Below are 15,647 nucleotides of genomic sequence, written 5' to 3' on the forward strand. Positions count from 1 at the left end.
CTACAGCAATCACATAATTGATTGTGGAAATAATATAATAATTTAAAAAATGGATGCCACCCGACTCTCAATCTGGGTGGCTCTTCCAAGATACCAAATTGGGGCTGAACAAAAGTCCCTATTTGATATGTATCACTACCTTCTCTTCCCATGCACAAGACAGCCAGCTTATGCATTAAGTATTTCCCCCAGTCCCAGGTGTGTAACGGGCTTAAGACTATTACAAATATTAATTTATCAAATTTTATCACCGCCCTCCCAAGGAGGGACTCTGCTGTCTTTTGTGGAACCTACAAAATGACAGACAATGCTATGACAATTGAGACATTTCAGGAGATTTTTGAAGAACGGGGTCAGAAACTAGTAGCTACAAGGTCAGCAACAATGTTTGCTTATATGGCTGTATTACTTGCAAAAGATTTTAAAGAAGAAATGAAAGATGTGAGAGTATTTTGGAAGACCGATAGCATGAAAGGAATAAATAAGTATTACCTGATGCAGAAAGTCTATAAGAGGTTTCCAGTCAACCAGTCAAAATGCTTCCTTTGGGCCTACTCTACTTCCAGAGAGTATCTATGAAGTTGATGGTGACGGTCATAGCGTACTTCACATACTTCCCATACCTAGACAATCTGTTAATCCAATCCTTAGGTCAACTGGACAGGTAAAAGGTATCTGGATCATGATGCAGATCCTTGAGGACCTGGTCTTCTTAATGAAGAAAAAGCATCTGTCAATCAGCACACAACCTACAGCGCCTGGATGCAATTCTGGATACCAAAAAAGCCCTGATATCCCTGCCAAAGCAGACCCCCCCCTCCCCTTTTCTGCTAATCCTCAGGCCCCTGAGACTAGCACAAGAGCAGAGAGTAATGCTAATATCAACAGTTCCCTGTTGGCCCAAGAGGCCTGATACTTGGACTTAGTTAATATATGGCCATCCTGATCATGGAGCTTCCCGCTATCATGAAAACTGCTGAGCCAAGAGGAATTTAACCCTACTGGCTTCAGCTGTTACAACCACATATCTGGAGACTGAGTGGGGTCATCTTGCCAGCTTATGATACAGCAGCAAAACTATACCGAGCATTGTACCATCCCAGAGACCAAACCACTCACATATACAAGTTCACATGGTGAGCCTTCTGCAGATGGGCCAAAAAGAAGGGAATTTCACTGATAACCACCTCCATTCCTAGGTCCTGGCCTTCCTATACAGCCGAGGAATTCTGCATCATCCAGCCAGAGGCCATTGTTGTACATTTAGACCCAATGTTTATGTGAAAGACCAATTCAGATTTCCACCAGGCCTTCCTATTTTCTACTCCAACCCAAAATACAATTAGAAAGGACTGGCACAAACGGTATGTCTGATGGACTAACAAGATCTATGTGAAAAGAACAGAATTTAGAATCTCAAACAGTTTCCTATTAGTCTTTCAATAGCTGCACCAACCAAGATCTCCAGGTGGAGATCTAGCCCACAAGACTCACAATAAGCTTGTCCTAATAGGAATTAAGGGCCACTTCACTAGTACAGCACTCTCAGCTTCCTTCAACACTGTGGGTGCCTTGGGACACATCTGTAGAGCTGCCACACAGTTCTCTGTGTCCTCCTCTAAAAAGCACCATAAGCATAACTTTTACACAGATTGGATAAAGCATCCTTTGAAAGAAGCACACTACCAAAAGTAGTTTCTAGCAAGGACTAGAAGCTGTCCAGATGTAAGATCCCACTCTCAGAGACAGCTCTGCTATGTCACTCTATAAAATGCCCTGACTCTGCTGAAGATCAGTACATTTGACTTATATGAATCTCTTTTTTCCACAGCAGAGACAAGGCATCCAACCCACCTAGGCATTGATAGATATATATCAATTTCAGCAATTAATTCTACATAGTTTAATCACCCCCCCTTTTTCCCCCTATATTTCTCAAGCATGTTTTCTTTAAGCAATCCTGTTGGCCTGTCATACTGAAACTGGGGGTGAAGTTGTATCTTCCCAGAGGACGCACTGCCAGAATCTTCTAGCTCTGCCTAGGGTGTGAGTGGGAAGAAGATACCACACTGCAAACTCCTCAGTCCCATTGTATGGTAAGTCCAATGTACCAATATTTTTCAATACGTTCAGTATTTTTCAAAAATTTCAATTTTCAATATTCAATTCAGTTTCTTTCAAAAAATCCAAAGCAGCTATATTAAAGCACACACAAATGTATCAACGAAGGAAGAACTAAAAATCTTCATTCCCTAGGAATGCATCAACAATGAATTCAGAACATTACAACAGACCATCACACTTTTTCAGTAATAGCAAAGATCGCAAAAGGTCTTCTGACACATTACAGAGAAGAGGTATAATTGCAGCTCACTATCTCTACTAATTTTGATATATTGGTCTTACTTCTATGTACAAATTCACCTTGGCCAAACAGTAAAAAATTTATTGTATAACCATCATTATAGGAATGCAATTATACAGTGTATCTCTTTCTCAAATAAAATACAAAGACCACGAAAACCAGTAGGAGGCAGCAGTGTCTGCATTTTCCAATTAGGATTTGTTCATACCTTGCATGGTGTACAGCAGACTTGGAAACACAGATGTTTTGGATTTCAAACACAACCTCCAAACTGGCTGAAGCTGAGGTTGATGTGGAAATTAGAGAGCAAAATATTTAGAAAGACTCAGGTTGGGAAGGCTGGTATACAACTATATCAAACATCTGAAGGGACTCTAAACCCCAAACAATGAAAATGGGGAAAAAAAACTAATATATACTTTTGGTTCACTAAGGATGCCTCATGCTATACTAAGAGCTTGGTTTCTACTCAGCTCCCTGCTGAAGACCAAATGTCAATTGTTACATCAACTGATAATTCCAGAGAAATTTGCAATTAAAGTACGGTCATAAGGGACAGTTAAGCCTTGGTATAATTTACAGGAAGAGTTGTATCTCAGTGGTATAGCAATTTTTTTTTTTTTGCATTAAGTTGGTTCCAGATTAGATCCCTTGCATTTCTGGCTAAAATATCAATTAGCAAGTGCTGAAAAATACCTCTGGCTGGAACTTTAGAATTTTAGCAGAAGTTTCCTGTGGCCTGTTTCTGATTCAAACTACAAAATAAACAACTGACTACAGAGACATACTTTTAAAATAGTTTTATTTCTGCCTTTAAAATATACATTATCAGTTTGAAAATCTCAAAAAAAAAAAAAACCCAAAAAAATACCACCACCACCACCACCAAAACATTTTAATTGCAGATTAACAGTCTCGAATTGGGACACTGTAAAATGTGGGGCAGCTAAATGAGTCAATTCAAGTTCTCCAACAAAATACTGCCAGAGGTGAAGGGCTAAGAAGCCAGATTGCACAAGGATAGTAATCCACTTAATAAATTATACTACTCATTTATAATAAAAACATTATGTCCTTTCTTCTGGCTTTCCCCCCAGCCTTTAGCCCCTTAAGTTATCAGCTAAAGGGCTATCCCAGTCCTTGGGCGGCATATCAATAACAGCATTTCAAAGGCCACTTATAGAAGAGTTTTAAGGGGTTAAATGGGTACCCTTAGCCTCTGCAAGCTTTAAGATATCCATTTTGGCCCTTAAACCACTTCCAACATTTAAAAAAATGTAAAAAAGCCAAAATTTTAGATCCTACCAACTTGGAGGGGCTTTGAGGGCCAAAAGAGGGATGGTAGTGACCCTGAGCTGAACTTCATGGATCCCTGCTTTAGCTCAATGTACCTAAAGAGAGAATGAAAATTTGTTTAAATCATCTTGTTGTCAATCTAGTAGCTATACCTGTGTCAGCATGTTTTATGCAGCCAACCATAGAAAGGAGAACTGGATCTGGACTTAACATTACCTAACTGAGATGGTCTCAAATCAATTCCATTGACCCAATTAGCTCATGAGAACTATTTCAATTCAACTAGATAGGATTCAATCAATACTGATTTAAATGAAAAGTCACCAAGCTGCCCTATCTCCAGTAACCTAATTTTAAAAAATACAGGAGGACTGGAACAGGAAAAAATAGAAACCTGCGTCCTGTTCCATGTAGTGCAGAGAAAGTTCTAGGAATTCAAAACCTGAATCAAGAGAGTGAATGAGAAAGTAAGTAAATAGCTGAAGAAGTTAGACCACTAAGTATTATGTAAGCTAAAGGAATAGTGTCTTCAGCACCAGTTTATTAGCAAAAAATACTGAGTCACATCTCACTAATACAATGTAGTAGCTAGCAGCCTAACAAAAGGAATGGCCCATTAAGAAGTAGTTAAACAAGACCATATCCAAAAAGTCAGGTATGACAAGATTGCTGTATTTGAGGAGGAAGGCTGTAATATTCTCTAATAGAAAATTACTGAAATCTCATTCAAACAAACAGCTGTCAAAAAAAATTAAGCCAAAGTAGCCAAGAAGTTTCTCTGGTTGCATGAATAGCAGGGCAGGCTAATGAATTCAAATATCAAAGTTTGATCCTTTAATGAAAAATTCTTAACACTATGAAATTATCCCCCCCCCATGCGCACATGCGCAAATAACACACAAAAACATATCCACAAAGGAAGAACAAAATACTGAATACAAGTAAGAAACCAAAAAAGGGGAAAGGGAATAAAAGACCTTGGATAAGGCCTTGGAAAGGCACTAGTGTCAATTTGGACCCCATATTGGGATGCCCATCCTCATCAGCCATCTCCAAGGGGGCAAACAAGAAGTATCTAATTTTGTGCCAAAAAGAGTCATTAAGAGGCAAGCTGGCTGTATGGTTTAGTCTTGGATTAATGTGGATTTCTTCCTCAGCTAGTGAAATAATTCTGTGGACCAGACATAAGATGACTCAAATGAGTAAGCTGATATTTCTTCCATAGCATGTACCACTCCACCCCACTACACATTTTTGCTTATTCACAAAAGGAGAGAGAAGTACATTTTAAAAGTTGAAGACCTTAAGCAGCATTCTTCAATTTGGCATCCTCCAGAAGTGTTGAGGCAACAAATCCCCACGCAGTCACACTTGCTGGGAATTTTAGCCCCAACACATCTAGAGAGAGTTAAGAGTGAGGAAGACTAATCCAAAGGAAAACTTACATAGCGTACCACCACCAAGACATGATCCAGAGTACCCAAGTGATAGCTGAAAAGGCAGCTACACAGACTCAGCTCATTATGGCAAACAATCCAGCTCAGTTTTGCTGGGTGGCTATGGCAGGGAGCTCTGAGGTCTAGTTTGGCAGAAAGAACCCCAAGTTTCAGAGTATGAAGCCCCTCCCCATACACAACATACAAAGAAATGGTAGAGGTGATTCCTGTGCCATATCTGCCTTGTTGACCTATGCATATAGCCACAGAAAGGCTTGGAGAAACAAACATGAATTCACCAAAATTTTACAGAATTCACGAAAAGCTTACAGAACTGAGGATGTTCACCCACAGAAGACTTCTCACCTCATTCATATTCTTCACCTGATGGCCTGGTGGGAGATTGAGGCAAGAAAATAGGGATAGAATATTCCTATTTCATGCCACAAGCCAAAAAGGTAGACATACAGGCTTCAGGTGCCCCAGGACATAATTTGAATGAATTGGAGTTGATCAGTAAGTGTGAAGGCAGAATTTTTGAAGAAAAGAAATGAAGTCAGATGGAATTCCTCACCAAGCGATCTGAGAAAGACGGCATGGAGGGGAGACAGAAAGTGTACCTTTGTTTCAACTGCTCCATTTCCTTTACCTTAAGAGGGAAGGTCTGCAAGGTAATTACCACCAGATTCAATACCACAGTCATAGTGCTTGTGTAGATCTAAAATTGTGCTGGTTTTCCAATCATATATATTATAATTGGACTCAGTGAACTATTTTCTAGATCTTGACCTTCAAGACAAGGAGGACAGGTTGAAGAGGGCAGGCACAGAGAGCACAATCCTATCTCTTGTCCACACCTGAGGAGTGCTTGAGCTGTGAATATTAGCACAGAAGTGATGCCAGCATACATCCAAATGCATCCTGATGCTAGAGAAGAGCTGTCTCCACTCTTCCTGTGTACTAAAAAGACAGTAAATACTTAAAACATTGCCCAGAAATCCTGGCCAGAAATAACATGATGGCAATCCGTCGTGTCTCAGGCAACCCTGGGAAGTGAACCTGGGCAGCCAGGACCAATCTTCTTCCTCACTCTCAAGTGAGCAAGTTGCCTTGCTCCTGAGCTTGGGTTAGGCTGTCTTTCCGATGTAGATGATGAACACCCATTCTCTTGGGGCTGCGATGTGGACGCCCAGGTGGTGGCTTGCTCTTGCCATCCCTGCTCTGTTCAGAAACACCCTCTTGGCTGTTCTCCTTACTTTCCTGGAGCAGCATTTCCTGTTCTTCAGCTGGGCTCCCAGATGAGTAGTCTATGTAATCTTTGGACTTCTCTGGTGAAGAAGTGACAGGCTCTGCCATCCCCTCAGTACCACACCCTTGCAGCAATTTGCAGGCTTCATCCTGGGAGAAATCTGTGCTGTAGTCAGAAGGGAAGTGGTTCCGGCGGCGCTGAAGCTCTGTACTGTCATTGTCCATGCTTGAGTCTCTGCTTACAGTCCAGCTGCAGCTCTGCACTGATTCCTCACCATCCGAGTAGACGGACGCTACCCGGCCTAGCTCTTGCATGGAGCGGCTGAAACGTTTCTGAAGTTCCTGTGCCGTATCACGGCTAAATGCAGTACGGTTTACTAGCACCTGCTCTGTGGTAGGGGGAGCCTTGTCCACAAACATCCGCTGCCAGTTAGCTAGTAAGTCCTCCTCAGAGCTGGCAGAGCTGGCAAATGTGCTGGGAACCTGTGGGGGGCTGCTGAAGGGGCTACTCTGAGAAGACCCAGGAACTCGGCTCAACTTAGGGGAAGGCTGGTAGGAGCAGCTGGAGGCAGAGCGTTGACCTGAGGCTGGGCTGCTGGGAAGTGGCCGTTGCCTGTCACAGTTCTCATCCTCCCCTTGGACCAAGCTCAAAGAGATAGCTTGGCGGGTAGCGTAAGTACAGTTAGGCAGCGGGCTGTTCTTTGGGATCCGCACCTTGTCCTCTGAAAACTCAATTACTTTGCGCCCTGGATACATGGGGTGAGGAGGGGGTGGGGTGGGATATGGGCTCAGTTTCTCAAAAGTGGGCACCTCATTAGGCAGGCTCTCCAAGCAGCTCTGTGGCTTGCAGCTCCCATTTTGCTGTCTTGATCCCTCCTTCCCTTTGCTTTCTGCTTGCCTTGAACTCACACAAGCTTCAGGAAGAGTGCCACTCATATCGACATGCACAAAAACATCTTCAGCCATAGAGCAACTTCCACTGCTGGATTTGGCTGAGTTCAGCACCAGTGACTCTGGCTTCTCCAACACTCTAGCAATGACTGAGGTGGGCACAACATCAGATGGAGCCAAGGTGTGCAGTTCCTCCTGGTCAGGGCCTACAGAACCCTGAGTGTTTTGCAGGTGCTTGTTGACCATATCTTGCAGTTCATATGGAAGCTAATAAGAAAAAAGAGTTCTGGAATTAAAATAGTGTATAGGAAATAGCAGACTAATTAGGGTGGACAAATACACAAAGGAGTATGCAAGTTTCTGCAAGTCCAATCTAAACCACTTGTTCTGAGATACATAACTAAAAGCTTTTCAAACATGCAACACTTATATCAAAATACTTCTGTTTCTATCCAAGAATCAAGGGAAAATATAGATTTTCCATAACTGACAAACAATACACAGTTAGAAGAAATGGAAAGAAACATTTGTACTAACTTGCATTCCTTGCTCGTGTTAGGTCAACACAGTGCTATTGATTAGTGGGGGGAAAAATGGTGATTGCCACACTGAACTGAATGACCAATTCCTTCCCTGCCCTCATTATAAGCTATGTCTGCCAGGAAGCATCTAGTAATTATAGGCCACTGCCTTGGCAAATTGCCCTAGAATTAGTTCACAGATTTTGGAAACAGAACCACCTTTACACTCCCTGAGAATCTCCCATGGACAGTCTGTCAAGCAACTTGCTTCTGAGGCACACCCCAGAGAAGGCTTGTAACTTATAAGCAAGGAGTATATAATTTTCATCAGCTTTCATCTGTGCAATCACACTAATAGCTTCTGCACAGAACATCTTAGGGTTGAGCTTTTAGCAGAACATGGTCCTTCCCTGCTCTCCAAGGTGCCCAATTAATACTGCAGCAGTTCCTGGAAACCATGAAAAACAGAATGACAGGGATCATGAAACCCAGCATCCATGGCACAGACAGAATTGGGTGAACGCAGAGGTGACCACCAGTTACAGGCAAACCATATCCTGTTCTTCTTCATAGTCTTTGTGTCTGACAAATTGCCCTGATGATGGGCCTGATGTGTTAGGATTGTAAAGATGAACACTGTGCTGTCAATGACAGTATTGTATATTGATTATATGAACTCATATTAACACTGTAAGGTGCTCAGAGTTTTGGGAAAGGAATGGCACATACTGTACATTTCAATAACAAACAAATATCCTGCTTAACACAAACATCCAGCTGTAGAAATGTGTAAACATTGATAGCTGGGAACATGCGTGTTCCAGTCCTCTGTGCACAAGCCCAGGCCCTGTACAGTGGACTCATGGTCGCCCTGACTTTTGGCTGCTGCTTTGTAACACCAGATCAATTAACAGCAAGGCCCCCCTCATATGTGATTTGATCATGGAGGAGGGGGCAGACCTGGCTTGTATTACTGAAACCTGGCTGGATGTGGAAGGAGGTGTTCCTCTTTCGGAGATATGCCCGGCTTGGTTCCAAGTCTGGCACCAGCCGAGACCTCAGGGCAGGGGAGGAGGGGTGGCTGTCGTCATCCAGGAATCCCTAGAAGCCGTCAGGGGCTCTGTTCCACAAGTGGCCGGATGTGAGACTCAGTTTCTCAAGTTGGGTTCCCGAGAGCAGTTGGGAGGGTTGCTACTGTACCAGCCTCCCTGCTGTGTAGCAACCTCCCTGCCTGAACTGCTAGAGGCTGTCTCCAGTTTGGCGGTGGAGTTCCCCAGGCTTATGGTCTTGGGGGATTTCAATCTGCCTTCTCTGGGGCATGCCTCAGAAGCAGCTCGGGAGTTCATGGCCACCATGGCAGCCATGGGCCTGTCTCAAATTATTTTGGACCTGACTCAAGACAGTGGCCTCACTCTGGATCTAGTTTTCTTGTTGGAGCAATGGCAATGTGATCTGAGGGGAGAGCTACATTTTTCTCCTTTGTCATGGTCAGATCACGCCCTGGTGACCCTGAGATTCTCTTATGCCACCCCGCTCCACAGGGAGGCAGGATCCATTTGATTGGTCTGCTCCTGGCAACTGATGGACCCAGTAGGATTTCAGAAGGAGCTGGGGGTTATACCCGAGGACCTGCTGCAGGGTCCAGCAGAGGCCCTAGCTGCCTCCTGGAATGGGGAGGCAGCCGGAGCCTTGGACAGGATTGCACCTGTGCAGCCTCTCTTGTCCATTCGAACCCGACACTCCCCGTGGTTTATGGAGGAGCTGAGGGTTCTGAAGAGGGTTAAGAGATGCTTAGAGCACCGCTGGAGGAAGACAAAGACTGAATCCAACCAAACACAAGCTAGAGCCGCCATTAAGGCCTACCTTGTTGCGGTAAGAGCAGTGAAACACCAGTATTTCTCCACTTTTATTGCATCCATGGAATGCCGTCTGGCAGCCCTGTTTAAGATTACCCAATAGCTTTTGGGGAGAGGGGACTTAGAACTCCATCTCCAGGGCCGTGCTGAGGAATTTTCTGGGCATCTGCAGGATAAAATCGCTCAGATCCCTTCCAAGATGGACTCCGAGCATGAGACAGAGTCTGAGGAGATACCCAGGGAATGTACTTACTGTGTTATCTGGGAACAGTTTGATCCTGTTGAACCCAAGGAAGTGGACAGGATCCTTTGGCTGTAAATGCCACCACTTGCCAATTAGATCCATGTCCCTCCTGGCTGGTGAAAGCAGCCTGGGAGGTGATGTGGCTAGGTCCAGGCGTTGGTGTATACATCCTTGAGAGAGGGGGTGTTCCCAGCAGCCTTTAAGGAAGTGCTGGTGCGCCTGCTCCTCAAGAAACCATCCCTGGATCCTACCATCCTGGACAATTTTCGCCCAGTTTCCCACTTCCCCTTTTTGGGGAAGGTGGTTGAGAAAGTGGTGGCGTTACAGCTCCAGAGCTGGATGAAACGGATTATCTAGACCCCTTTCAGCCAGGTTTCAGACCCAGCTACGGGACAGAAACAGCTTGGTCGCACTTATGGATGATCAGTGGTGGAAGTGGGATGGAGGCAGTGCATCCATCCTCGTTCTTCTTGACCTTTCAGCAGCTTTCGATACCATTGACCATGGTATCCTTCTGGACCGACTCAGGGAGTTGGGGGCAGGCAGTGTGGTTTTGTGCTGGTTTGTCTCCTTCCTCCAGGATTGGTCTCAGTCAGTGTTAATAGGGAGCGAGAGATCCACCCCATGGCCCCTACTTTGTGGGGTGCCACAGGGTTCGGTTCTCTCTCTGCTCCTTTTCAACATCTACATGAAACCACTGGGCGAGATCATCCGTCACCACGGGATGAGGTATCATCAGTATGCGGATGATAATTATACATCTCCGTCCCAGGTGAAGTAAGTGATGCCTTGACCACCCTCTCTGAGTGTCTGGGGACTGTGGGGGCCTGGATGGGGAACAACAAGCTTCAGCTGAACCCTGGTAAGACGGAGTGGCTGTGGATTAATGGCTCCTCAGCTTCTGGGAAATTGTCATCTTTAGTTCTGGATGGGGTTGCACTGACAGACAGATCCAGTGCATAACTTGGGGGTCATCCTGGACTCATAACTCCTACTCGAAGAGCAGGTGGCAGTTGTGGCCAGGAGGCCTTTGCGCAACTCCACGTTGTGAGCCAGTTATGCCCTTTCCTGGAACACAAGGCCCTTCGAACAGTCACTCATGCCTTAGTTATCTCCCATATAGACTACTGCAATGCGCTTTACATGGGGCTACCCTTGAAGAGTATCCAGAAGCTACAGCTGGTCCAGAAAGCAGCCATGTGGGTAATTCTAGGTGCCCCAAGGGTGACACGCATGACACCTTTACTGCACAAGCTGCACTGGGTGCCAGTTTGCTTCTGGGTCCAATTCAAGGTGTTTGTTATGACCTTTAAAGTCCTACATGGCATGGCGCCAGGCTACCTGAGGGACCGTCTCATCCCCATCACATCGACCCATCCCACTCAGGCATGCAGAGAGGGCATGCTACGGATCCCATCTGTTGAAGAGTTCTATCTGACGGGGTCACAAAAGTGTGCCTTCTCTGCAGCAGCGCTGCCCCTTGGAACATTCTCCCCCCGGAACTGAGGCAGGCCCCCTCGCTCCTGGACTTCCGCAAAAAATTAAAAACCTGGCTTTGTTGTCATGCCTGGGGCAGGAAAGAGAATAGTTCCTCCTGTGGATGGCTAGCTCCTTAGTTTTTCTTGCGGACAGAGAATTTTAGCCATCTGGATTCTATTATATTTTAATATATTAATAGTTTATTGTTTATTGATATTATTGTATAGTGTTTATATCATATCGTGGTGAGGTTTTTATTTTGAACTGCCCAGAGTCCCTCCTTGCAGGGGAGATAGGCGGTGATAAATCTGATAAATAAATTTAATAAATGAATGAATGAATGAATGAATGAACGAATGAATGAATGTACCAGACCTGGAAGTACAAATGAAAAATCCACTTTTGAAAGCTGTAGAAAACTCTATATCCTAAAAGAATGCCCACAAGTCATATCTGGGGTGAACAGCTTGGCAGGTGCATAAATCTGTGAATATTAAAGCAAGAATGGGATGGCTTTCATCAAGGCAGAGTGTCAATATACAGAAGTCACCTATGCAGCAATTTTCCTCTGCAGCTGGAAGAGCCCTCAGGCTCCAAAGAGGCACTAAAAATAAAGGATTACTGTACTTAGGAAAATTAATATGCAAAAGGACCATGCCTGAGAAAAATCCCTCAGTCCAAATCTCCAAGGCAGAAAGTTCAAATGCTCCTATGATGCTACTGCCACTGTGGCAATCAACTGAGCAGGAAAGCACCATCCATGTCATTGGAGCATAAGCTCTTGAGCACAGGAATGGGCCAAAGCTCAGTTCTACAATATTTTGAAGAATATTTTCTTCAAGTGTAGGGCTTATCTGTGTGGTATATACCGAACACGAAGAAGCACGACATCACTAGAACTAAGGATGGAATTAGTATTCTATAGGAAATTCATAGCATCTTGGTCTGGTCTCCTATTAGCCTGAACTGAAAGCATCTCATGAAGAGATGGCTCTCTTATTTTAACCAAAATAATATGGAATTCGTGGCGGGGGGGGGGGAGGCTGGAAGGTGTCAGTAGCAACTGATTCTAGACATCAGAGGATAGATGTGTTAGGTGAAAAATAAATGACACAACTGGCTCTGTTGGTGGAATATTGAAATGGAAGAAAGCAAGTGTTTCTAAAATGGTTTTAATATATAAATATATAAATGTAAATACATAATATATAAATGTGTCATAGCACTTATATAATTGTAGAAGGGCCTGACTGAAATCATGGTAATTAACTGAAGATGGACTCTTTTTCACTAAAGAAAGGGAAGTTTTCATATATTGATTTTCATATCTATCAGTGTATTTTAAACATATTATGCAAACAATGTCATCTATTAATGTTGCACCTATTTTAAAAAGCTGCAATTAATGTAAGTATATCTACAAATTAATCATAAATGTTTCAGCTGCATTGGCAGCTATTAAATCTTGGTCCCAATTCATCTCCTGAGCCCAGTGATATATCAGTTCCAGAAGACTTCTGATATATTAAGATCTAGCTCGGGGATAATTCTCAAGTCTGCACTATTAAGATCTGTTAGGTAAGCAAGAAGTCCTTGTCAGTGGTAGTACCAATAGTTTGGAAACACTGTTGATATACAATTAGTCCCTTCTATGCATCAATTTTGCTTACTGTAAATAGCTTTCTATTTAAGATTGCCTTCAGTTTAACTCATAAATGGTTTTTGAGTTCAAAGCAGCTTTGAAAAATATTCTATATCTTTTTTACAAAAAGTGTTATGAACTGTAATTACCATGATTGTATTTGTATGCCATTTTGCAAGCCTGAAAACCAGCTAAAATATACTCATTGTAATAGTAAAGGCAGTAACAAGAACAACAATATAGAGTACTGAACTTTGGAATAGATTTGTCATCATATTTATGAAATCTGGAAATCTGCCAGATATTTAAACCATCTAGTCCAACTAGCTTCCTTATTTTATCTCCTGCTACTGAATGGCCTCCTCACCTTAATTAGTTAAAAGCCCCTGAAGTAAACAGATTCTTGTACTGGATTACTAATTCCCTTTTAACAACTCATTGTGCTGAGGACTCATATAGAAATGGTTAGCTGAAACAAAAAGAGGAAAGTTAGGATTAAGCAGGAGGCCTGCAATTCTGTAAACTCTTTGCAGGAGCCTACTGAATTCAAAGCCAATGGGGTAATGAGAATGAGGACCAATATGTACAAGATGACAGGCATTAACTGTTTGTTGTCCCCTTTTGGAGACAGAAATCTCTGAAAAATTAGAGCATGCAGTTCATCCCAGGCCATTAAAGTGATTAATCAGTCCTCAAACCCCTCTAGGTTTTTACTCACATCAGCAAATTTGTGGTTCCGAAAATGAGATTTGTTGCACTTCAGGAGCTGCACTGCTAAGTTACAGTCTAGCCGATATCGCTCCTGTCAAGACAACACATCATAATTGAGGAGATACATCTTGAAATGGTCCAAAACACTGTGATGCCCCACGCAAAAATACCGATGTGTTTCATAATGATGAAAACAAAGCAACTGAGAACTCGCAACACTTCTATGGCAACCCAGAACCTGCAGCTGAAGGCTTACGGCAGAACCAGTCTTGATCACATCAGTTTCTCTCTTTAATCTTCTTTGCAAGCCCCAATGAACATTGTTTAGATAGAAAAATGCATTAAAATGTACAGCTACTGTCACATGGTTAGCTTCTTCTCCATCGTGATTGATTAAAACTTGTGTGGTTTAACAAGCTCATTCACAAACTGGAATACTTATTTTTAAAATAGGCTTTAAGTAAGGCAACTACAATAAGTGGAGTCACTTTATTAATCTTACCCCAAAATGCATGAAGAATTTTACAGCTTTACAAACAGACAGAAGTCAGTAGGTAAGCCCCAAGAAACCAGCCTAGACCATATCTAGAGATAGGGCAACATAGAAGTTACGTGTAGGTCAGGCTGATACATCAGTGTGTGAAGCCAACAGGAAAAATAATGTATTTATATTTATATTTTTATTATTTTAGTATTGGTGATTTTATGATGTCAGGTTTTAAGGTGAATTTTATTGTAAACCACCCAGAGTCCCCCTTTTAGGGGGGACTGACTTGTAGGGCTGTCAGTTAATGCACAGCTTTCTCTACCTAGGGTCCTCCAGATATGTTGGCCTATGAATCCCATCAAGTGGGGAGGCTCATATTTATAATTCTGTATGGTTCAAGAACACCGAATTGGGAAAGGCTGCTCTAAAGAAAACACGGATTAAGCACCCCAATTTTCACAAGCCATCTCCTTGAAAAAGTTCAGCACCACCAAGTTGCTCAGATAGGAGCTGGGGCCCCTTATATACTGCAAGTCTTTTCTTAGAAGGGTATTATTTGATCTTCAGTGGGCTATCAACTGCTGCTCTTCACAGAACTTTAATACCAATATACTTAGGAAAAGATAAGTCTATTAATTATTTCCCTATTCCTTAAACAAGATGCATGTTCTGAAAAAAAAGGACTGCTTACATTAAGCTCTTCCAGTTTATTGATAGTTGTTTTGGCATCCAGAAGCTTATTCGTGAGCTCCACAATTTCCCAATCAAGAGTTTTCCGATCCATTTCAGCTTTTTTAATCTAGAGGACAGGAATATAGAGGTGATGAGTCTTATTAGTCAACAATGGACTGTCTTTATCCTTAGCCTCTTCCACACCCCACCCAGCTCCAGAAATCTAGCTCCTTTCCTTCCTTTAGCAAAGGAGGAGAAGAAGCTTAAACAACCCATGTAAATCTTTTTACATGTCTTAGGATACATCTAAGGTAAAGGTAAAGGTAAAGGTTTCCCTTGACGTAAAGTCCAGTCGAGTCCGACTCTAGGGGGCGGTGCTCATCTCCGTTTCTAAGCCATGGAGCCGGCATTGTCATAGACACTTCCGGGTCATGTGGCCAGCATGACTCGGAACGCCGTTACCTTCCCGCCGAAGCGGTACCTATTGATCTACTCACATTTGCATGTTTTCGAACTGCTAGGTGAGCAGGAGCTGGGACGAGCAACGGGAGGTCACCCCGCCGCGCGGTTTCGAACCGCCGACCTTCCGATCGGCAGCTCAGCGGTTTAACCCACAGCGCCACCGCGTCCCTCTAGGATACATCTACTACTTAGGAAAGCAAACTGTGCTCAAGTGTTTCTTGGCTTCTTCATACCTCTTTTTGCAAGCACACCATGCAAACATGAAGAATCCCTTTAAATCTGGTATTGGTGAACCTGAGCTTCTATTGTGCTTCAATTCATACCATTTCTATCCAGC

General features: G+C 43.2%; 1 protein-coding gene across 7 annotated transcripts in view; it reads right to left on the reverse strand.

The window, feature by feature from the left end:
* Window positions 1-3,150: 3,150 nt before the first annotated feature.
* The window catches only part of TJAP1 (tight junction associated protein 1), a 35,335-nt gene continuing 22,838 nt past the window's right edge, over window positions 3,151-15,647 (reverse strand). For 6 of the 7 annotated variants that reach the window (XM_063305457.1, XM_063305423.1, XM_063305448.1 and 3 more), the window contains 3 exons: window positions 14,868-14,975; window positions 13,697-13,780; window positions 3,151-7,503 (listed from right to left, as the gene is read on the reverse strand). In XM_063305457.1, coding sequence (XP_063161527.1) covers window positions 6,190-7,503; window positions 13,697-13,780; window positions 14,868-14,975 — 1,506 coding nt within the window. In that variant the 3' untranslated portion in view covers window positions 3,151-6,189. The remainder of the gene's footprint in view (window positions 7,504-13,696; window positions 13,781-14,867; window positions 14,976-15,647) is intronic. The other variant, XM_063305466.1, reaches the window with a different exon arrangement.

Source organism: Candoia aspera, chromosome 1 (genome assembly GCF_035149785.1).
Source record: "Candoia aspera isolate rCanAsp1 chromosome 1, rCanAsp1.hap2, whole genome shotgun sequence".
Taxonomy (NCBI): Eukaryota; Metazoa; Chordata; class Lepidosauria; order Squamata; family Boidae; genus Candoia; species Candoia aspera.